This window comes from Amblyomma mixtum, chromosome 1 (genome assembly GCF_055824585.1).
Source record: "Amblyomma mixtum isolate Tamu chromosome 1, ASM5582458v1, whole genome shotgun sequence".
Lineage (NCBI taxonomy): Eukaryota > Metazoa > Arthropoda > Arachnida > Ixodida > Ixodidae > Amblyomma > Amblyomma mixtum.
Genome location: NC_143012.1, coordinates 314,512,288 through 314,534,829, shown reverse-complemented (window position 1 = coordinate 314,534,829; position 22,542 = coordinate 314,512,288). Strand labels below are relative to the sequence as shown.

Sequence of the window (22,542 nt, the reverse complement as noted above, 5' to 3'; positions counted from 1 at the left end):
AGAAATAACGACGTGCATTCGCCACGTGCACATTCAAAACAAGAACACAGCGCACCGAGCACAAACTCTGAAACAACCGCGCGAGTGTACATACATACACTAGCCGCGAGGTTTCAGGCGTTGCGATTCGCAAGCACCGTTATGAATTACGCCCGCCACTCGACAACATATCGATGATCCGATGTCAGAGAAAGTAAAAAAAAAAAAAGAAATCGGCCGGTCTAACAAAATAGAAAGTGGGGCTGTGTGCGCGTATCGGTCGAGGCAGATGTCTCTGGTGTGGCATCTTCGATCGGGCCCGTAAGTGCTGCCCTGAATCCATCGGCGCGCCAGGCGTGGCATCGTGGTGTGATGACCGTGTTTGAACGTGCGTTGCGCTTCGAAACATCCCCCCCCCCCCCACCTCCACCTTTCAACGTACACACTAACGCTCATGCGCGCATATCCTCTTTATATTTTTGTTTTTCTTCATCGACGGGCCGTCGACCCTGCTGGTATGATATTCGACTTGCGAATCCTGGGCCCATGCCCGTCTCGTCTCGGTGGTTACGCTTCCGAGAGAAACGGCAGGAACAAACTACGTACAGCTGTGGAAGTTTAAAACTCCTGAAACGTGGAGATTCAAGATGGAAATGCGCACTGCATCTTTGGAGAAAGCGGCCCTGTATTTCGATACCCCCTGCGAGCGAATTCGGTTTGTCGCTCTCTTCGGGCGTGTCATACTGTTGGGCTGCGTCCGGAGACGTTCGCTCACAGAGCGCGTCCGATTTCCGAGGGAAACGAGAGAAGATCCGTCCCGGAAAGAGGAACGTCGAAGTTTTGACGGGCGCTTAAGGGGAATGCCACGGACGTCCGCAGAACAACGGGTTTTTCGTAACACGGAGGAGATAGGGATGCACGAACGACGTAAGGATACACTAAGGGAAAGCACGTCCTGTCGGCTCGAAACACAGCTGGAGAAGTTTTGCGCTTTTGCCTTCGAGAACTCACGTATTTCTTTCCTTTTTTTTTTTTACGCGTACACTCGGGCGTCCATTGGCAGACAGCCCAAGCATACACACGCTCGCATGATCTCATACATACTGATGTAGACAGCAACGTTTATCCTGGTCTAACCAGCCGTAGAAAACGAAACAGGAGAGAGCCGAAACGCGAATGTAGCTCTTGTTGACCGCTCGGTAAAAGCGCATGTTTTTTCTGTGCCTGCGAGAATTCTTTACTTTTTTTTAACGGAGATCGAGAGGCTAGAAGCGAGGTTCACGAAAGTTTTCTTACGTAAGCCGCGTCCCCGAATGTCGGCGCCATTTTTTTTTGTCACAATTGAGACACTGCTTTGTTGTCTCTTACGATTGGCAAGAGCTCTAACTCCGAATAATGACTGAAAACTTTTACTGCCAGTCGTGAAAAGCATTGCGGATGTGGCCTCTGTATAAGGCGAGATTCACAACCTTGTCCTACGTAAGAACGCACTGCGATTGGACAATGCGTTCAAAGCTTACCGGTCATGATAGCCAATAAGAAATGCGCGCAGGTCAATAAAGACCCGAACTTGCGTAAAGGTAACTTTTTGAAATCTCGGCCCCGTATTCGCAAGACGTCTGTTACGTATCAGTGCTTTGTGCTTCGTGCCTTAGTCAGACATGACAATCAGCGATGCAATAATAGTCAAAATAGCCAATCAGAATCACCCACTCGCCCGCGAATTGTGCTTAGGTAATCTGCAGCTGGAGAATGTCGATATGTTCTCTGAAGGTTCACGAACCGAGGGTGCACGCTGTAGCAAAGCTACTTTGAAGATGTTGGATGACCTTGAATATTTGAGGCTGTGGTAGGAGGTGTTTTTAGTTTTGACTGGTTGACCAATGATAAGTGACTGCCGACTTGATTACGCAGCGCTGATGTCACAGGCACCCTAACATCACCATTACCACCATCTTCACGTGCCGATTGTCGCTTCACACTCAAACATCGCAAATGACTTTTAACGTCGCGAACCCACATTCAACTCGAGAGTCTACGAGATTACCCGCATCGCTGTTCGAGGTACAACGCGAGGTACGGCCTTCTTACATTGTCATCACATATGCATTTGCACCATCTCATCGCTGTTACAGCTTATAGCTGCAATTACGCAAAGGGTGTCATTATTTCGGACCTTCCAGTCAGGTAAAAAAGAGGTCGCCGATTCACCCCTTCACTCAGCTTCCCGCTAAGTTGTAAAGGCTTTACTATACTCTACACTTTACTAAACTATACTAAGTTCGCATTGTAAACTCAGCTATATACTAGAAATAGAATACACATTAAATGAGCCATTTCCGAGTACCCTTCACGATTTTAACACTCTTCGCCACATACCACGCCCACACTGACTGCTTGGCGTTCTCTTTTGTTTCTCCCAAAGGTACGGATTTCTCAAGGAAATAATGTTCAAGTACACAGTAAGTAACTTCACTCGCTTCATTTCGCTGTTTCTCTCTTTCTTTTTTCTCTTGCAATTCTATCGGGTAATCAATGTGTCCTCAAGCGCTTTATGTACTGCTCTAAATAACAACCCGCCATGCACTTGTGAGCTCTGTGCAGACGCTGATTTTACGATGTTACTGTTGTAGTTAAGTGCCCTCTAATGACTGGCGCTGTAGTATGAGTGGTACTTTACTATACTTCAATTTAATACATCACTTTACTTTATACATCAAAGTATACCTCAAAGTACTGTATTATACAGCAGCGCCACCGTAAACGATGGGAAATGATAGCCGGTACTATTGCGAGTTTCGCCCGAACATTATCATCTACATCTTCACACTCCATTTTAATTCTAGATATGTCGTATATGCCTGCCCACGACTTTTTTAAACCTGTTCCTCTTTAGTGATCCGCTATGAAGCAGTGTTGATACTTGCTCCGCTTTTATATCTACGTATCCGCTTGCATATAAAGCCGTCCTAATTTGACGTTCCTATATTGCGATTTTCAAGGAAGCTCTGAATATTTTTTCTTTTCTTTTTCAAATGTCACCTTCTGCGCACTGAAGTTGTGCCCTCCCCTTTTGTCGCTGGTGCAGCGGCAGGCGTCCAAGATCGTGCAGCTGACCGAGGACCTGTACAGCTGGCTTCCCGTGGCGACGCTCATCGACAACCGCGTATTCGTCGTCCACGGAGGGGTCTCCTCCATCACCGACCTCAAGATCGTCTCCGCCATTAACCGGCACCAGGTATCTTCCTTCCTTCCTTCCTTCCTTTCCTTCTTTTACTTTTTTTCTTTCCTTATTTTTCTTTCCCTTCTTGTCCTTTCTCTCTTTCTTTCTTTTCCTTTCCTTCCTTCTTACTTTCTTTCTTTCTCTTGCTCTCCTTTTTTGTCTGCGAAAACAGTGCTATAGTCTCTCCCCCCCCCCCTCCCCCGCCGTCGTCGTTAAATAAGGGACTCAGTTTTTGGCTGAGCGTGCTTTCTAGTTTCACCGTCGCCTTTAGCCACACTAAGTGGCACGACAGGAATGCGGATGACTTTCTTTCTACACCGCCCCTGGGCCTCATCATTCGCTCCTCAAAGACCTCGAATACGGCGTCCTGAGCATCGCAGATATCAGGGGTGTGCCAGGGACCAGCGGTTAACGCGACCAGAGGCATTCGCGGGCTTGCTGGCGAAAGTAGGGTGGTCGGAAAGTGCTCGCAGTCGCCAGTGCCAGCAGCGGTACAAAGAGATGGTAGCTACGGTGGTCCCGTTGCATTGTCGTGCTTCTTATCTTCGCAGTTCGTGACGGTGCTGCAACCACCGCTTCACCACGGTAGTTACAACGCCAACGAATGGAGGCAGGTGAGTGATACGTCATTATACTTTGATCATTTTGACTGCTACAAGCGCGGAACTTTCGTCCACTACGACAGTCATGTTGTGCCCATTTAGAATTATGTGTCCGACTGCGACTACCTAAGCAAAACTGGTCTTCACACCTTCTGTCTCCTGCGTTCCCTTCCTTCTTTATCAACCTGTCCGTTATGACACAATTTTCAAACAATGAAAAAAATAAAGAATTAAGAAAGTGGCTCGCCAGTGGAGCAGTGAGGCACGGATGTCCCTGCGGCGGTCCAGGTCGTCATCACTGCATTTGACATGTTTCGCTGGGCGCAAGTCGGGAACATGTTTTCTGTTAGGATCTTAGCCGTAAGTGTCTGTGTGGCTACTTGACCCGTGGTGCTGATGGTGATAACAACTTTTGTTTCAAAGAAAAATAAAGACGGTCTTCAAGGGTGCGCTCCTACTTGTCCAGGAGTCCACGGGCCTGGTGATCCGGGGCAGATTCTTTTTCAGTCACTGTTGCTGAAGTACGAAGCGCGTTTTTCGGTTGTCAGCATCGGCCGGTAACACACAATAGGTCAGCAGGGATCAGCGGTCTGGAGAACATATGCCCTTTAGATCAATATATCTATTTCACTACAGATTGTTTGCAGGATTAGACGGGAAAAACTAGTCGAGGGATCAATTAAATTTAGCGTTTGCATACGCATAAAAAAGTTATTGCTGAAACCAGAACGTATTCGTAAACAAAAGCATGTAAAACTTATCAAAGTGGTGGTGCGATGTATAGTTCTCCAAGATGTAGGATACTTTGGAGAAAAGAATACGTCTCGGAGCCTGTATACGACTTCCTGGCTCCATTATGATCCAACTGATGCCGCAGCGACAGCATGCACACCAATGGCGTTAAGCATCGTCTGAATTACCAACGACCCCAGTAGAAGGAGCGTGGCTAAGTTATCCTTTCTGGAAGCGATGGCGAAGACTAAAATGAGCCCAAGGAACAGGTTCGGGCCCCGACACGCCGTCGTTCCTCGATTGCCGGATATATTGCTCAGTGTTTCTTTTTTTTTTTTTTCAACGAGATTCCTTATTTTTCTGACTTGCCTCTAAACACACAGTAAAGCCAATTAATTAATTATAGTGTGGTCCTTCACTGGTCGCAGCTGGTGGACCTATTGTGGAGCGACCCGCGTCCGCAGCCTGGCTGCCGCCCCAACGAGATGCGTGGTGGTGGCAGTTTCTTCGGGCCGGACGTGACGCAGGCGTTCCTGCGGAAGCACAAGCTCGACTGGATCATCCGCTCGCACGAGTGCAAGCCGGACGGATTCGAGTACACGCACAACGGAAAGGTATATACATACTTCACCACTAAGCGCGGAGTACGCACACATTCTGTCATGCTAAAGCCACTTGCAGAGCAAGCACGGCGCGAAGAAAGCATGGGAAAAGACAGTCGACACCTTGCTCTGTCTAGATGGACCTCGAGAGCTGCTTGCCGCCTCAGTGAAATGGATGAAAACTAGGCGCCAGTGAACAGGGAAAAGAACTTTGCTTTGAAATATGACCACTAGGCTTAGCATGCACCTTCTCCAGAGGGAAAAGAGGTGAAACGGAAGGTGCGGGCCCTAAAGCTACGGCTGACGACGTCAACGTCACCCGCCCGGAGGCACTTATAAAAGGCCATTGGCACTCAATAGGTCCAGTAAAGACCTGAAGCAAAGCAGCTGACATGTAGAGGATACTGAAGGAGTAAATAAGCCCGACAGCCTAATGATGTCTAACAAAAATAATGCCGGGCATTGCTGAACGTAGGTCCACCGCCAAGGCATGAAGTGCACGTCTACAGCGTCCACGACTAGGCAAATACAATCGTGGCACGCACTGAATGACAGCGCACAGATCATAGATCGCGTATAATCCCTTTTTTACAAACAAGGTTAAATGTTTAGAGAAGTGTATCACAAGCCGAACGATTTCTCATGGCACCTGAAGTTTTCCTGTCCAACTTGTTCCATTCCTCGCAAACGTTACGCGCCCGTTTCGTATTTGCTTCTTTCTTCAAAGGCGGAGTACTGAGCTATCTTATTAAGCTCCATGGCGTCGCCCCTGCTACCGTTTATGAGGCACTGTAATGGCGTCGGCTCCTGCTTAGTCTATTTCGAGACTATTTATTTCGTTTTCTTACTGAAAACGATTGCGAGGCCTAACATATGACTCACTTTTAATGCGATAGCAATGAAAGTTTCACCAGGGAAAAAAAATGTGTCGTCGGTCATAGAATTCGTCCATTGGCTGGAGTGATTTGACTTCACTAGACGAAAAGTGACAACTATACGGCAGTGTCGCCACCTCGAGACACGTTTCGTCATGTTGTAGGTAGCCAAAGAAAAAATAAATAAAAATAAACATTTACTGCCTGCATTGTCTATGGCACAACGGGCTTAAACCAGTTTAAAATAAATAATGAGGCACGAGGTGATAGAAAAAAATCTCGCATAGCATAAAACTGAAGAAAAGAAAAGGTGGTCATTGTAGCACCAGCTGCCGAGGAAGGGCCAAGCTCGGGGGTGTGTCCGGAATTCTTAAACGTATACATGTAATTTAGATAATTAAAAAAAATCAAAATACATGTTCAACTATATAAAAGTAGCAATATTAAACTAAATGCTCAGAAAAGTGCCCGCTTTTCCTATTTGGTTATACGATAGTGATGAGGTCACGATAAATTACAAAAGTTGCGTAGATAATTTTGGTTGAATATTATAGACTAGTTATTTAAGGAAAAATGATAAGAAATGTGGCATGCACTATATTGACTGACCATTATACAATATTTATGGGCGCTACAAGATGTAGAAAGCATTTACATAATTTTAAGCGAACTTTATACAATAGTTATTCCAGGTGGAAGAGCACTGGCAAAGATTTTTGTTACTACAGAGTTTTGGCTTCATTTCTTTTACAATAGTTATTGAAGGGATGACTTGAATATATTCTGGGTCATTTGAAGGTGTCAGCTTTCAGGTGGTCTGAAGGTCCGCAGCGATGGAGACGAAACTCAAAAAGCGCCCGTTACTCGCGAGATATTCTTAAAATGCGACTTTAAAGCCGAATTCGCGAAATATAGAGCTCGCGAAAAATAAGTCGTTCACAGTATTCACCAGGAAGTGAGGTATAACTACTGCGTCATTTCCTTTCCTCAAAACCAATTTTCTTCAAACCGAGGGAGGGACCGTGTTAATACAGCGAGAGACGTGTAACGCGCTCCCTATAGTAGAAGAGAGGCGGCTGAATCCAGCGGCTCTCAAAGCGATAGCGACCCACGTGACCAAAGCCGACGGAGGCTGTAAGGCTCGAGTGCGGCTAGCGCCATCTATGAGGCGGCCTGGAATGCTCTACGTCGTCTCTGCAACGCATTTACATTCGCTTTCGATGAAGAGATAGACTGAAGAGAATAGTGCGGACTCTCCCCAGATCACCCAATTCGGCACAGCGAGGCACAGCTGTCAGCGGCTTATTACAGATAAAGAAAGCACAAGGGAATGCTGCGCGTACGAACGCTGATAACCGCGTTCAGACCATTAGTATAGCTCGACATGACCGGCGGTGGCGACATTACCCCGACGTATGCAGGCTGAACAAACAGTGCAAGAGCAAGAACGCATTGTTTTGTTCAGCACGTTATACGATATCGGGCTCGCTCAGCGTGGTGGCACACGCCCACCTCAATGATTCACTGGCGGGCAGCGCTAGTTGGCGCCGCCGACGTTCTCGGCGCGTCGCAGATGGGCTTCCATGCGCGTTGTGACGTCACACCGGCGCATTTCTGGGCACTTAGCGCGATGAGCCGCGCTCTGTATCCAGGCGGTGGCCGCTAGTGGCTTCCGCCGGCGACTTGTGCGCATACGTTGTGCGGAAGTACCGTCGGGTCTCCAACGCCCTTCCTGGCTATACCACATCGAGTCAACGAGTGTTTCTTTTGTTTGTTTTTTTTTTCTGATCAAAACCGAGAACAACAGCTAGTACTGCCTAACAATTATGCATAGACAAAGAGGCAAGCAGTTGTTCCCTTCATAGAAAATCCGAAGGCATTATGCAGTAGGCACATCGCTGCCGAAAAGCAACGGATGAGGCGAAGGTGTGGTGGTCTAGGGTTTAGTGCGCCCATTCTTGTGGAGCGTCCATTGTGGAATAAACGGTGATGAAATGTTTCTGAACTGTCACGGCGGCGACATCTGTTCCTTTTGCACTGAAGGTCAGTATTTTGTAACCCGCCGCGTTGGACCAGCGGCGTCTGAGCACGATTTGGCCGGTTCGATCCCGGTCGCCATCAGATTCCGCCAATGTGTAGCAATTCGAGGGAGGCGAAATGCACTGAGAGTGCAGCGCACGTCCATGAAACCTATATGGCTGAGAGTAGCCCGAAGCTCCGCTACATTACATGCTTCGTAGACGATCACTGATGCTTCGGATCATTAAAATATGTTACCAGGTACCACTGTATACCACTACCTTAAATGTCGCTGAAGACAGCTTTATACAATTGCTGAGTATTCTCTTAGTAAATATTTATTAAGGCGCTTTGCGGCTATGTTGATGTTTGTTCGGCAGGTAAACACTTATTTATTGCGGAGAAAATTAGATTTAAAAATGGAAGACTGTTTTTCCTTCTACTTGATTCAAGCTCCTGACGTCGAGACAAAGAAGGACTCCGTGATCCATCCACACTAAAAGAGAATGGCTGTGTGTCTAGCCGCAGGTATCCGATCCCCCCAAAAAAACTGTCTTGGCGTCACCTCCGTTTGCTTGCCAGAGCGGCCGGTGGCGACACCTGTTATTCACTGATTGAATTGTTGTAGCTTATTTAAGCTCGGCTTTCAGCGACAACAGCCCGTTTGTTATTAGGACATCCTCAGTGGCCCTTTGAGATCACGCATGCGGTTTTCGTAGAGGGCGCTTACGTATTAGAGGGGCGAGGTGTTTAAGATATTCGCTTATAACACCCTTGACGAGTTTGGTTTATTGGGGTTTAACGTCCCAAAGCGACTCGGGCTACGAGAGACGCCGTAGTGAAGGGCTCCGGAAATTTCGACCACCTGGGGTTCTTTAACGTGCACTGACATTGCTCAGCGGCCTCTAGCATCTCGCCTCTATCGAAATTCGACCGCCGCGGCCGGGATTGAACCCGCGTCTATCCGGTCAGCAGCCGAGCGCCGTAACCACTGAGCCACCGCAGCGGGGCCCTTGACAACTAATGCCTTACTAAACCAGCGCAAAACGTATAAACACCCGCAAGGACTTCACTTCAGGTTTCGGCTGGTTTGAAGTCGAGAGTTTGACGGAAGCCCGTCTGGTCGGGATGGGACATGACGAAAAAAGAAGAACGGCACCGACCAAAAAGGAAAGATGGAATGACGTTTCGGTTTGTGAACAAGGCTCCTGTGTGGGAGCCGAAACTAGAGCACTGCACGGGCCTAAATCTGAGGCCCGAGCCCGGCCCGGGCCCGATACCTGAAGCCCGAGCCCGGCCCAGGCCCGCGGCTTCAAGCCCGGGCCCGGCCCAGGCCCACAAAGTTATCGCTGTAGCGAGCCCGGCCCGGCCCGTGAATCCTCGAGTGAAGCCCAGCCCAGCCCAGCCCGGGCCCGGCCCGGCCCGGCCCGTTTCACAGTTACGCTTGAGATATACTGCTCACTCTGAGCAAGTAGACTGCTACTAGACCGATAAGAAACTGGCCGACAAAGGTTCTGAAAACAGTTTGGCTTGCAGAAAGTTCGTTCTTTTTAACCCAAAAGGAAGTGATTAAGAGTAGTGCTCGCCATGCCCGTCTTTTGGACAGTGATCTCGTGCTGGTGCGCAAAGATAAACTAGGAAGTTTCGAGAGCCAAATTAAAAGTTCTGCATACGCGCGTAACAGACTACTTTGCATTTCCCCATGATTTTAATCAGTTATATTTTGTCGTCCGGAAGTATAAACATTAAAGCTGTCTAGCAAGCAGTGGGATGACAATTTTAGTGAACGCGATCTCACAGGTTGAGCTTATAGCCGAACTGGTCGCCTTTCAGCAGAAACGAAATGCTAAAAGGCTTGAGTATTTCACGGTGTGTGCTTTGAAGACTATAAGCGTCGTAAACTATGTTCCTCACGAATGCATTTATAATAGTGTATAGGTATGTTTTGGGGTGACGAACGATCAATGGCCAATTAAGACCGGTTGAATTTTACTCTTACTGGTGGAGCAGAAGACAACGCGCGAACCACGTGATAACTTACAGGGCAAAACACTTGTCATGACAACCAGGCTGAAGAAGCGAGGAGGGATAGATGTGGTTATAAGATTAGATTTACAAACTGTGGCGAGTTTTTGTGGGTATTTCATTTACGAGACGTTCCGGTCAGCTGATCAATATGAAAACCAAATGCGCTTTACTTTGTGAATTTTCTCACACGAGAAAAATATAGCTATAACATAAACGCTATTTTTTGGGGGCTTAAGGGCCCAAGGGGAGGCAGGCTGTGAGAGAAACCGAAGCAGAGGGCTCCGGATCATTTCGACCACCTGGGTTTCTTCAACGAGTAGTGATACTGCAAAGTACGTAGCTTTCATGCTAGCCGCCAAGGTGGAAAGGCGGCCGCCGAGGCGAGGAGCAAACTCTGGTTCCCCGGCTCAGTAATCAAGCTCCTTGACCTAAGCCACCGCGGCGTGGAAATAAGGAAACAAATAAGTCAAGTAGTAAAGCTTAGTTTTTTTTTTTCTCAGCGCGTACTATAACCCATAGCTCATCCGTGATGCTGCTCCAATGCCGCAGTTGTGTACTTCACTCTGCAATAGTGAATGAATAGTCGGACAACAGCCGTTTCTTTACGGACCCAAGCCCGACTCGGGTCCGCCGCTTTAAGCCCGAGCCCGGCCCGGGCCCGCAACTTCAGGCCCGGGCCCGGCCCAGGCCCGGCAAAACAAATCATGGCCCGGCCCGGCCCGGCCCGCGGGCCGGGCCGGCCCCGGGCTTTCGGGCCGGCCCGAGCCCGTGCAGTGCACTAGCCGAAACGTCATTCCATCTTTCTTTTTTGGTCGGTGCCGTTCTTCTTTTTTCGGCTGGTTACAAACCGGGTTAACCAAGCCTAAATAATTAATCTTACAGGCACGCTGCCTTTCTGTCGTTGCATTGAACAACCACCTCCAGAAATCCTCTTTTAATTTTAACACTTCGCTAACACGTCTGCCTTTATTCATTACAGAAGGCTGCGGAACCTGCATGGTCCTTTACTTTTTGCTTTTCTGTTTCATGAGCCTCGCGGACGGACAGGCAAAATGCTCGCACTGTGAATCATCCCATTCCACGCACGCAGCGACAATTTGTTCTGCAACGTCTTTGTCTCCCCGCGAGCTTTGCGCGGGAGGTAATTAACTTCGCCGCGTCACAGCCCTGCCGCCACCCACGCATGCGCAGCTCCAGTGCGCGCGCAATTTCACGTCTCAGCTCGCGCGGAGGAGCGACAGCGCAGCGAGGCGGTCAAAGAAAGGCGCGCCCGCGCGCACGCGGAAACGTGACCCAGCGAGCGTCTCCGCACACACAGCGACGGGAGCCTGTTTTACGGCCACCCGCGGTGGTTGATTCAGCCGGTCCCTGATTTATCCGCGGCGTTTGCCGCCGTAATTGCGAGACGTGCCGTGGCGATTGCGAGTGCGCGAACACTGCGCGTCGCGCATGCGTCTTCTTCTTGCCATCTGTGGGCACGGATGACGGAGACGGGTAAATCTTGAACGGGTATGGGAAAGCAAAAGATAAAAAAAGGCCGTGTCAGTATTCATTTCTGGACACGCTGGACGGGAGTGTAAAAATCACGGTTGTTTCTGCAGTGGTTCCAGTATGGCATCTTGTATGCCAGTTGAACAGAGATATGCTCGTGAGTAATGCCGTATTAGCTCGCGTTATGAACGTACGTTTTCATCAAAAATAAAAATTATTTATCTTTCTTTTCTTTATTTTGATGACACTTTCAGTCTTAACGTAAACATTTTTCCAAGCTTGGCCTGACTGGCTAAGTAGGCTAGGACTTGAGCTGGAAAGAAAAATGGCCTGGCTTAGCTTATGGTTAAGCCTAGGATGCGAAGCATACCGCCGGCGGAGGCTGCGCGTCCGCAAGCGAGCGCACGAGTTGAGCCCCAGCTTTCACAGCTCTTGTGACGTCATATCACGTGGTGCGCCGATGTAGGTCAAGTGGTAGCTACGCGGCCGCGCGCGGCGCAGCAAGGAAGAGCTCGGTTGTGCGGCTAGTATGCTTCGCATAAAAGTTATCACTCTCTCCAACTGGTAGACATAATGTAATAATTTGTGCCGTTGAATAAGGAGATGCGTTTGTTATTACAGTTAAAATTTACACCATTCTATAGACAATAAAATTTCTTTCTAAATTTGAATCATTATTGTACAGGGGATACTTCTATTGCGTGATTGGGTTCGCATAGATGCGAGTAATAGGGCAGTTGCAGTTTATTTGTTGTGGTTGCATTTGTATTAGTTAAAAATGGTTATGCTATTCAGGTATGTTGGTGCTTCTTCACTCGCAGGAGAAAGACACAGCGATAAAAGCAAACCGTTTCTTCACACTGTCCTCTCGTCTAATGTACGCGCCGACATAACTCTAATTTGGGGCATCATTGTTCACCTTTTTTTTTTTCTCTGTGTATACAGCGAACCAATGATGTCTGCTCCCAATATACCGCATTCGCCGCTCCTTTGCAACAATTTCCAGAACTCCGTGTCAGGCAAGTTTACGCAGTTGAAGTTTAAGTACAAGCTCTATTAGCAAAGAGAAAAAAGGAAAGCGAAAGAAAGGGATGGGAAGCACAGTAGGAAAATTTGTTCTCTGTCTTGATTAGACTGTTAGCCCGTGGTTAGTCTCATAAAATAACGCCGCTGCTTAATTCTCAAGAAAAGCGGCCTTCCGGGGCATACTGTAGTCGATCCCACTTTACCGAAACCTCTTAGCCTTCTATGGCTTCTAAGAAACGAAACCTATAGCGAGCTCTGTAGGCTGAGTAGGAAATGGGGGGGGTTGAGAGAGCTTTAAAGACTGGCTTATTAATACCCGGGTGAAAAAGAAAACTGCTCGTTCAACCATCCGCACGAACCGTTCGTGACAGGTGAACTGGTGAGCTGCACGCGAGAACGCGGAGAGTAAGTGGATTAACTTCCATGTTTAATATTCAGCACGCCATGCCGTCTGACACCTCCAGCAGCCTTTTTCACAGCCCTTAACTGTTCTTTCGAGGAAGTGTACGCGAACTCTTTTTGTTCTCCTTTGTGGCAGCCCAGTGGTTTAAAAGCCGACTCAAAAGCCGCGTTATGAAAAAAAATACACACTTCGTAGGTTCTCCGAGCAAATACGCATACCGACTGCATCTCAGGAGTCGTGCTCGCTTTAAGCGGTGGACACACAACCTGTACCTACCGGGATTTAATTACGTCTTCCGGCAACGAACAGAGCTAGTCAGAGAGAAATGTTTGGGGACTTCTCCCAAACACAATCCCGGCTCCATTTAGAAGCGCAAACAAGCGATGCGAAAACACCGATAGCAGGAAGAGTAAAACAAAAACAAGAACAAAACAAAAAGAGAGCGGAGTTTACGCCAATCTACTTCGTGTTGCCGAGACGAATAGTGGGCTATCTGCTTGGTCGGTGAGACGGAGGCACACTCCTCATAACCCCCCCCCCCTTTCTCACTCTCCTGCTCTAACTAGCGAATAGGTAGTCTAGACGCTCCGCCTCGTTTGGCTCGTGCACTGGCTTCAATTTGTTGCAACGCGCATAGACGCTTACGAAGTATAGCCGAGTGTGCGCAGAACCGGCTAACTGCCCCAGCACCGAATGCTCGCCGCGGGAGCGCGGGGATGACCAACATCATCTCGACTAGGCTGTCTAGGTGGCTTTGGGATGACGGGAGAAGCCCACTCAGTCGCGCCGCCTTTAGCGGGAAGGTCTCTCCAGTTTCCCCTGGCGGCAATAAAAGTGCGTGCGGTGGAGGGGCTGCCAAAATGAAGGGCATTTCTTTAATTAGGATAGTTTCCTAGCACCGCTGAAACTAGGAAAATATTATTTTCATCAAGTTCCTGCGACAGCAATTTTTGTTTTCTTGTTCAGATAGGTAATTAAGACTGACGTCAGCCAGGCTTCAGTTGCATGCAGCTGCAGGTGTAACCTAGGCAGTGTTTTTTCAGGAGTTTTTGCGTTAGCGTTAACTGCTAGGCTAATTGGCAATGTGCAGTTATAACCGTGTTATTATGAGTTCCTGCAGCGGGTGGGTTGACAGCTTGCATCCAGGGGCGCGGAAAACAGCTTACGCCAACACATGCTTTGACGTCGTCCTCGTGAGCAAAGACAAAACGACGTCCTCGCCGTCTTTTGGCTGCGTACGAGGACGATGGGGAAACGACATACAAGCGCCCGTATTGCTCGTATCTCTGGCGTCCTCGTCATTTTGCGTTATACAAGCGAACATAATCTCACACAGGCCGTTTTCTGTTCCCTTGCTGTCCAAGGTATGTGATCTAGATGCATTTTAGCGAAACATCCCTCGCCAGAAGCTTATTCTGTCCCAACAGATTTATTTTGAAAGATCTGTTTTCATCTTAATCTTAACTCTTAGGGATTATGGCGATGTTTTCATTTTTCTCTGCGGTCCCTTCTTCCCAAATCGAATCCAGGCAATGAAGCTATGCGTCGAATAGTGCTCCACGAAAGCACAATAAGTCGGGACCACGAGCATAATATTCCGACAAAGCCTGTCCAGATACCCAGCATGGATGCCTCTAAGAGATCTGCATACGCGCAACGTTTCTATTCAGTCTATATGCTGTTTCTTTTCAAACAACCAAACCTACGCTGTTTCCAGCGCCTTTTGTCTCTTAACCGTTATTATAATTTACTGGTAAGGCTTATGTGAAATTTTGCTGCGCAGGTTTCCTGTACGCTTGATAACTGTCACGAGCGCAGGCGGTCCGCTGCGACCTTGTATGAGTTTTCAAATGTTAACAAAAAAAAACTTTTCATGTAACCCCTCGCCCCCCCCCCCCCCCCCCTAAAAAAAACACGTTCTTACTCAGACGAAGGCCAACAAGTTTGTTGTAATAAAGACGAAACGGTTACAAGTAACTGACTACTTGTAATAACTGACTTTTCTTTCTTCGCATGTTTTAACGTTCTGATTAATTCTTGTTAGCCGAAATGGTCTCAGTAATGCAACATTTTTTTTTTTTTTTCATAAGAATCGATTACTGCTAATACGTTATAGTTTATTTTACGGAAGGATGTCCGTATATGCAGGCCGGAGCGGTCTGCATTTCACTAGCCCCGTGTTCCGAGCTTCGCATTTCGCATTTTGCCACGACAGCACAACAAAATGTCATCTTCACGTGTGCAAAGACTGCTTTAGACTGATCTGCGAGTCGCCTCACACGTAAAAACAGTCCTGGGTTCTCAGAGACTTCCTATTGCAGAGACTTCACTGGCAAAAATGCAGCAGAGTGTGACCTAAGCAAGAAGCCGTTGGCAGGCAAGAGAACACAGGAACTGTTCGATTTCTCTATTAAACGTCAGACAAATTTAACAGCTTCTAAACTTAATATGCAATTGATTTCACCAACGATGTACGGCACGCACCGAATTGTTTATTTTTATGCCGAATAAATAATTTTCCCTCATATAAATAGGACACGTTGCTAGTAAAGTGAATGCCTTGTTTACTTAAGAATTAAAGGGCTGCTTGTGTTCGCCTTAGTCTTCGTAACCAATTCCCCTTCACTGCAGTTCGCGCAAGCTCGGTACAAGGAAGCAAAATCATCTCAACGTTATATAATTTAAAAATAGAACGGCAACGAAACGCACCGCCAGCTGTTAAGAAAGCTCGCCTGACAGAAAATCGATATCCACGGCACTCAATAAAGCAAATTATTCTTGACGTTTGGGCTATTTTGTTCAATATATTTTATACCACGAGCACCCAAACCTACCTCATATTGAATGGGTATGCATATTTTCTGTTTAGCCATGCCTGATGGCGCTGTAATGCTTTCCTGCATGCCCAGTAAACAGTGCAGCTTAAAGTGACTCCTTGGCACTTGCTTACGAAGCTTGTATGGCCGTCAGACATGCGGATATCTTGCAGGATTCGTTCAACGACCACTGTCGTTCACTACTTTTCGTGTAAAAGTCGCATTCACTGTATGAGGCCACGTCGGCGCCACGCGTCTGTGCATCCTTTGTGAACAGTTTACGTCCGGTGTCAAAAGTTTACTGGCCATTCGCGTCGCTAAAGACTTGAAAAATCTTCGCTATATACTGCAGCGAGCAGGCTGAAACCGGAGCAAGTAACCTGTTGTTTTGAGTGGGACAGCTTTTTCACTTCTTCTCCATCTACTATTCTTTTCTAAGCTACTGCATTTGACTCCAGGCTTGCTATGTTGCGGCAGTAGATTTTGGGATAGCGGTCCCGTGTTGGCGTAGACGCACACCGGACCAGCGGGATGGCTGCCGCACAAGTGCAGTGGCAAATGCGCACATCTAACCTCCTATTGCGGATGCGCAGCTTGCATCCAGCTCGTCCGCTCCGCTGCGCTACAACCCTCTATGCTAATGACTCTCGCCGAGTCCGCTATAAGACGCAGGGGTTGATCTGTAGGCAAAGAGCCAGATGAATGTACCGGGAGAAGATTCCTTACAAAATGCGGCGCTATGTTTCATTTGCATGGCCCTCGTAAGTAGGCTTTTTTCTCCACCGCACCGGCAAAGCCCGGTGTGAGCAGCTTGAAGCTGACAAGGCCTGATCCGTCCGCTCTTACCAAAGCACCTGGCACGGTTGAGCCCGCCTCCGTGCTTGGCGCATGCATCCGGTATGACGGACGGCCGCTGCGTTGAGCTTTCAGAAGAGCGCGCGCGCACTTTTAGCTATGCCCAAGCGCCGTTTCGCGCGCTTCCCCCCAATTAGGGCAGTGGCGGGTTATTTGCGCCTTCCCGGCATGAAAGGCACGCCCACTCCTCCGCCGCCCCTTGCATGCGGTCCTTTTTCCCCTTTCTACTGCGTCGTACTCTCCCTTTCAACGAAACCCGCGCTCGTGCACGTCGTCCTGGATTCCCTTTTTCCGGTCCAGCCCATTTTCTCTACTCCGCGCTCTTTTTGCCGGACTCTGCAGGCTCTCTATATGCGGGCTCCCTTTTTGTTTTTGGTGTGCGTAGCCGGCAGAGGTTCCGGAGAATTCGTAATGGTTTCTGTGCGCGAAGACTTGTGTTGCGAAATTCTCGCGGAAAGTGGAAATTAGGTTCAAGGAAACAGAACAGACTGGTGTGTGCTCGGAGATACGCATTTTTTTTTTTAATTCAAAACTGTTTCAGGTCAGCTGCGTTCACTTTCTTGTCGCGTGCATCAGGCCATTCATAGGCCTCCAGGAACTTTTAATTTACGGAAGCTCATTTCTTCTTCACCAGAATGTCTGACATTGCAGCGAAATTCCACAGTTTCGAAGCAACCGCCGACCATTTTATTCTCGCTTTCTTGGGTAAACTGCGCAGAGTAATTCGCTGTCCACCTCACTACGGAGTCGCGACGGTCGTCACTACCTGCGGTAATGTTTACTGCAGTGCAGACCTCTGTAAGGGGGGTTTTCTATTGTTCACCGGTGTCCGATAAATTTATAAAGATGGAAATTAGCCCGTGTTTCGGTGCCAGTGCCTAGTGCAAAGGCTAGTGTAATACTGTTACGCAGGCTGGCGTGGCATAAAAAAGCCACAATGTTGATGTTAATGCTGATTCGTGTCCCATCTGTGCACTTCATTTCTTGAAAGCGTACTAAGGATTTGTCATATGAAAGCCCTAAACTTGTCGCAGAATAATTTTGAACCTATTCTTGCACTGAGACGATAGCAGTATCAACCGAGTTAAGTCATTACTAGCGGCGTCGCTTCAAAATAACTTCGTGTACACCCATTACGATATAAATTCGTATTCCTTTTTCTTTTCTTTCGTTTTTCAAGACGGTACACGTATTCCGATCAAAGAAAAGGAGTCGCGTCCACAAAGCTTAATTTTCGTGTGGAGTTGGATAGCCGGCTGCCGTATGGTGACTAATCATGACGGCTTATGTTTCAGCTACCAGGCATACACGAAACTGAATTATGTATGCGAGTACTTTTACAAATCAGGGTCCATAAAATGTCGCTGGTGACTTGTCGCGCACCTCGTTGGAGCGCCTGTGGAAGGGCGTGATTCTAGAACGGGTGCTCAGTTAAGCCGTTTGTCATCTTTCTAGGGAGTTTGAATAAATGGAGTTTGCACAAGCCATGCAAGGCGTACCACGACATATCTGTCTAGTTTGTTCGCACTCTCATTATCAGGCTGTACACTCACGGGCATGTACGTGGGCAGTACCAGCTCCTACAGCTCACATTCATGGCCTACCTCGTTTTATGCATCACTGCTGCTGCTCGCCGCGTCACCTCTACTACGGAGCTGTAGTGGGGGTCACGCATTGATGCTTGTGTCATTAGGTTTCAGTCGACTAGTTCGCAGAAACAAGCATCGCGCTGTCTGTCAACGACTCCGCCCGTAATCAACTCATACGTAGCACTGAGTTCCGGCTATATCGCCCTACCATTGGGACTGCAGATCCTTTGTTCGGCGACGATACTGAGTGCGTTAGTGTGTCCTGCCGACACCAAGTTCTTTCTTTGCTCGTCAGTAAAAAGACCCTTCGTTAGATCTTTTGTCAAAGCTTGTCGTCTCACTACGTGACCGTGCTGCAGAAATGCATTGCACAAAAGTTACCCACACACTGAGATGAGTAAACACACTGAGGATGCCCTAAAGGAACAGAACAAAAAGGAGATGCAAGCAGGAGAACAAAGGCACATTGGCGAGGTCCCTCCCCTGTCTTTGTTAAAACAGTATCTTGCCTTCCGGATGGGTAGAGATAGGATAACTTTTACGCACTGTACGCTCCGGATATTTTCTCTATTGCTCCTATCGGCACAAAGCGAAAAATAAAAAAGAAACGAAGGGTGACAGGACAGCAGAGTTCTGTCGGTTGGACTCAGTTACACGTACAAAAGAACGAGCGGTCTTTTGTAAGAAACGAAAACTAGCTCATACGTATGCCAGCTCAGATGCCGACACAACATGGTTCCGGTGTTCTTATTGGGCTGTTGGACAGAGCTGCACAGCTGGCAGGAGCTTCATTGCGTTGGGATTCAGTTCAACGAATTCGTTCACATTTAGTGTTTGTATGCTCCTCTAACAGATTCGGAACTCCGGAGACCGCAATTATTTTGAATTTCAAAAATATGATCACCAAAAACGTAATTGCTTTTGATAATAAACTATGAAACAATCCTTAGGCAACTCATTAAAGACTAGTCCATGCACCGCGACATAATCCCCCTTTCATTCAAGGCTGGCTAGCAGCTGTTTTCGCCCCTCAGTGAATTTTCTGACGAATGACGTTTAAAAAACTTTCGAGTGGCTGAAGATTGAAACTCCTGCGCAGGTGCTGACCATCTTCTCGGCGTCCAACTACTACGACATCGGCAGCAACCGCGGGGCGTACGTGAAATTGGTGGGCCCCAAGCTGGTACCGCACACCGTCATGTTCGTCAGCACGGCGCAGACGCGGAAGGCCACCATCCAGCTGAGGTGAGTGCGTGCGTGTGACTGCGAGCACGAGATCACTACTTTTCTCGGGAGTAGTGACGAACAATCTCCGTAATGGTGCTGTGTGGCGGGAACCCGCTTGCAGGAGCGGCTACATCGAGCACAGCGCGCTCCGGGAGCTCAAGCAACACGTCTACGCCTGCCAGACGCCTCTGCGGGCTGAGTTCCAGAAGCGAGATCCGGAAGGAAAAGGTACGCTGTTCTCCTTTTTTTGAGTTCCTTTCGAACAACATGGACGACAAGTGGGCTGGCTAGCTGGTGTCTCATCTCGAAGGTTCACGGCACGATCAACTCGAATACAGTTACTGTAAATGTTAAATGTGGCATTTAGTTTTCTGCACGATTCGAGAGAGCGGAACTTGCGGAATCATGCAAGGCTAGGGAAAAATGCTGGCACAATATATTGCCACGCCCGACAACTTTTTGGGCTTGGTTTATTTCACTATTTCATGTTTTCCTGCCTGAAGGAACCAGCTATTGTGGTCCAACAATGGGCAACGTCACAACCCCTACGACGTCTGGCGAGCTTCCCGTACCTCGCTCTAAGTTCCATCTCCTGTCCGCAATGAATTCGACGAACTCCCCTGACACTTCTGCAGATGCTGAGCTATCCGGAGAGCTTTCACGCACCGGGGCCAGTTCTAGCACGGTCGCGCGCACCAAGCTATTATATTCGATGTTATTTTCTTTTTCCCTGACCAGGAAAAAGTGCCGTGGATCGAAAAATACTAACGAAGTTCAGCGTTGCGTTTTTCTCTTCTATCTCTGTTGTGCTTTGTGAGAAGCTCCTTTGGTCCATTCCTATGCGTCAGTTACCGGTAAACAACACGCGAGAACTAAGTGAGACTGTTCTTTTAAGCATTGCCGACAGCGTGAGACCGATACTCTCGCAATCACTGGTTAGGGTTCCACGACTTCTCTACCTGAAACTGGTTAGTTTCAGAGGAGCCAGATGGCTGTTCGAGCCTATGTTTATTAGGTAAACGTCCAGAGATGCCTTTCTTCTGCTTCGTGATTCCTAACACCGAGGAGAAGAAACTATGAAAAGTCTAAAACTGAAGCATGGAAACCTTAGCCGGAATCAACAAGGGTTCATTTATTAATCTGTTTGTTTTCTCTCTCTCGCCTTTTTGCTTGCTAGCTTGCTCGCTCGTCGGCGTTTTTGAAAAGGTAAATGAGTCAAGAGAGAAGAACAAATGAGAGATGAACGTTGCTCTTCGCCTTACGTCTGCTTTCTTGACGATTTTCTCTCAGACAATGAAATTAACCAGAATCCAGATTATAAAAAAAACGCCAGGGTAATTGATGATCTCGCATCGCCATAGCCGGCACGCGGCACTAGTGCTGCGAAGGTAAGCGGATCGAAAAATACGTTTCCTAAACGAAGATATCGAAGTTTCGTTAAGACCTGGTCCGCCTGTGGGTTTCTGCGTGTGACACGACAAACCCACGTTTTCCGGCAAGGTCGACTGCTTACAGATGGGCGAAGAGCCTCCACACACGGTTATCGGCGGCGATCTGCGCTCGGCGAATACGAGATGGGCGCTCCCTTGCACAACCGGGCAAGACCCGCGACCATTTCTAAATGAGAGGTTCGCGTGCGTTGCTGCTTTTCGGGCGATCATCCTTCGTGCCTGCAATCAGCAAACACACGGCCGGGCCCCAGTAGCCAGACATCGTTAGCGGCGTGCTCTTGGTTGGTTAAAACAGGGAAGAGAAAGGCACTCGCGGATGCTGTCTTGCCTACGCCCCGTGGTCGATAGACGATCGCTGACCACACTGCCTTCGGGGGCCTTCGAGAACATGTCCATATAAGCGTGCTCGTGGCGGCGAGACGAAAAACAGCGTTTCACGGTTGCGTTTCGAACAGTGTCGTCCGAAGTGGTACTATACTTATGGTGCTTTATAGTCTGACCTGTGTCAATACAAGGTTGCAGAGGTTAGCTACAGGGCAGATGGATGACACTGTTCTAGAACAAGAGCTATAGTTAAGCACCGAAACAGGACGTTCTGGAGCTTGTCCACGTAAAAAAGAATAGGAGAACCTGCTTCCGTAGTCAGGTTGTAACATGACAATCAAAACTGTAGCTCTGAATAACTGCCTTGTTTACTTCAATTCATTCTGTAAGCCGATTGATCAGCGGCCACAGGTGCGAGCACCATGTCCGCGGCGGTCATGTTTCTTGCTTCTCCCTTGCGATCTCATGTGTCTATGTCCCCCCACCTCTACCCACTGCGCCCCCGCTCTACAAAAAGAAATACCTAATGAACCTGTAGGCATGGCCTTGAGCACTGACGGCCCTGTGTATGCGTGCAGGTCAGGTGAGCCTGTCCGACTGGTGCTCGGTGATGGAGAACGTGGTAGGTCTCCACGTCACGTGGCGTATGCTGTGTCCGAAGATCGCCCAGTGCGACCCGGTCACTGGCGCCGTTCTCTACGAGTCCACCTTCGACGAGTATGCGCTCACCAACAGGCTTGCGCAGGTAGGCTGATCTCGTCTTACTCACGCGTAAATCACACCCTTTACATGGCCTTCACTGTGCAGTCGTACTTCTTCGAATATGGCAGAAAGTGGGGGATGAGCAAGTGCGCATGCTGCGGTTCCTGGATAAAAGAACTGAATCGTTAGTGGGGATGATGTTTACAAAGAACAGGAGAACTGAACAATTGAAAAGAATGGTATGATGTGTTTTATATGCTTGTGTATTAATGGCTATACACAGCGCTGTGTATCATCTCGTGTTTATTCGACCTTTTGTGGGCGTCTCCGATCACGTGGTACGCTTCATAACGCTTCCGAACCCAAATAGCCTATAGAACTGCTTAAAGCTATATAGTAGTTAGTTATGTGTACGGAGGTATTTGCGGGCTCGTTGCAAATCTGAAATCTTTTGTGATGTTTCTCTCTGTCGCCGTATTTTCATCCTTTGTCGATACTGGTTTTCCCTACCCATTGCCTTCCTGCGTAACCGAATATATATATATCTAAGAACAATGAGTGAACCTTTCAGCTCTCAGCTTCTTTACTGCCAGCTTAG

At 48.2% G+C, this 22,542-nt stretch overlaps 1 protein-coding gene across 2 annotated transcripts in view; it reads left to right on the top strand.

Moving 5' to 3' along the window:
- Nucleotides 1-22,542, top strand: part of rdgC (retinal degeneration C) — a 192,239-nt gene that overhangs the window by 161,241 nt on the left and 8,456 nt on the right. For both annotated transcript variants that reach the window (XM_089567014.1, XM_089567013.1), the window contains 7 exons: nt 2,405-2,441; nt 3,068-3,217; nt 3,754-3,816; nt 4,965-5,150; nt 19,340-19,485; nt 19,589-19,695; nt 21,821-21,987. In XM_089567014.1, the coding sequence (XP_089423140.1) occupies nt 2,405-2,441; nt 3,068-3,217; nt 3,754-3,816; nt 4,965-5,150; nt 19,340-19,485; nt 19,589-19,695; nt 21,821-21,987 (856 nt within the window). The remainder of the gene's footprint in view (nt 1-2,404; nt 2,442-3,067; nt 3,218-3,753; nt 3,817-4,964; nt 5,151-19,339; nt 19,486-19,588; nt 19,696-21,820; nt 21,988-22,542) is intronic.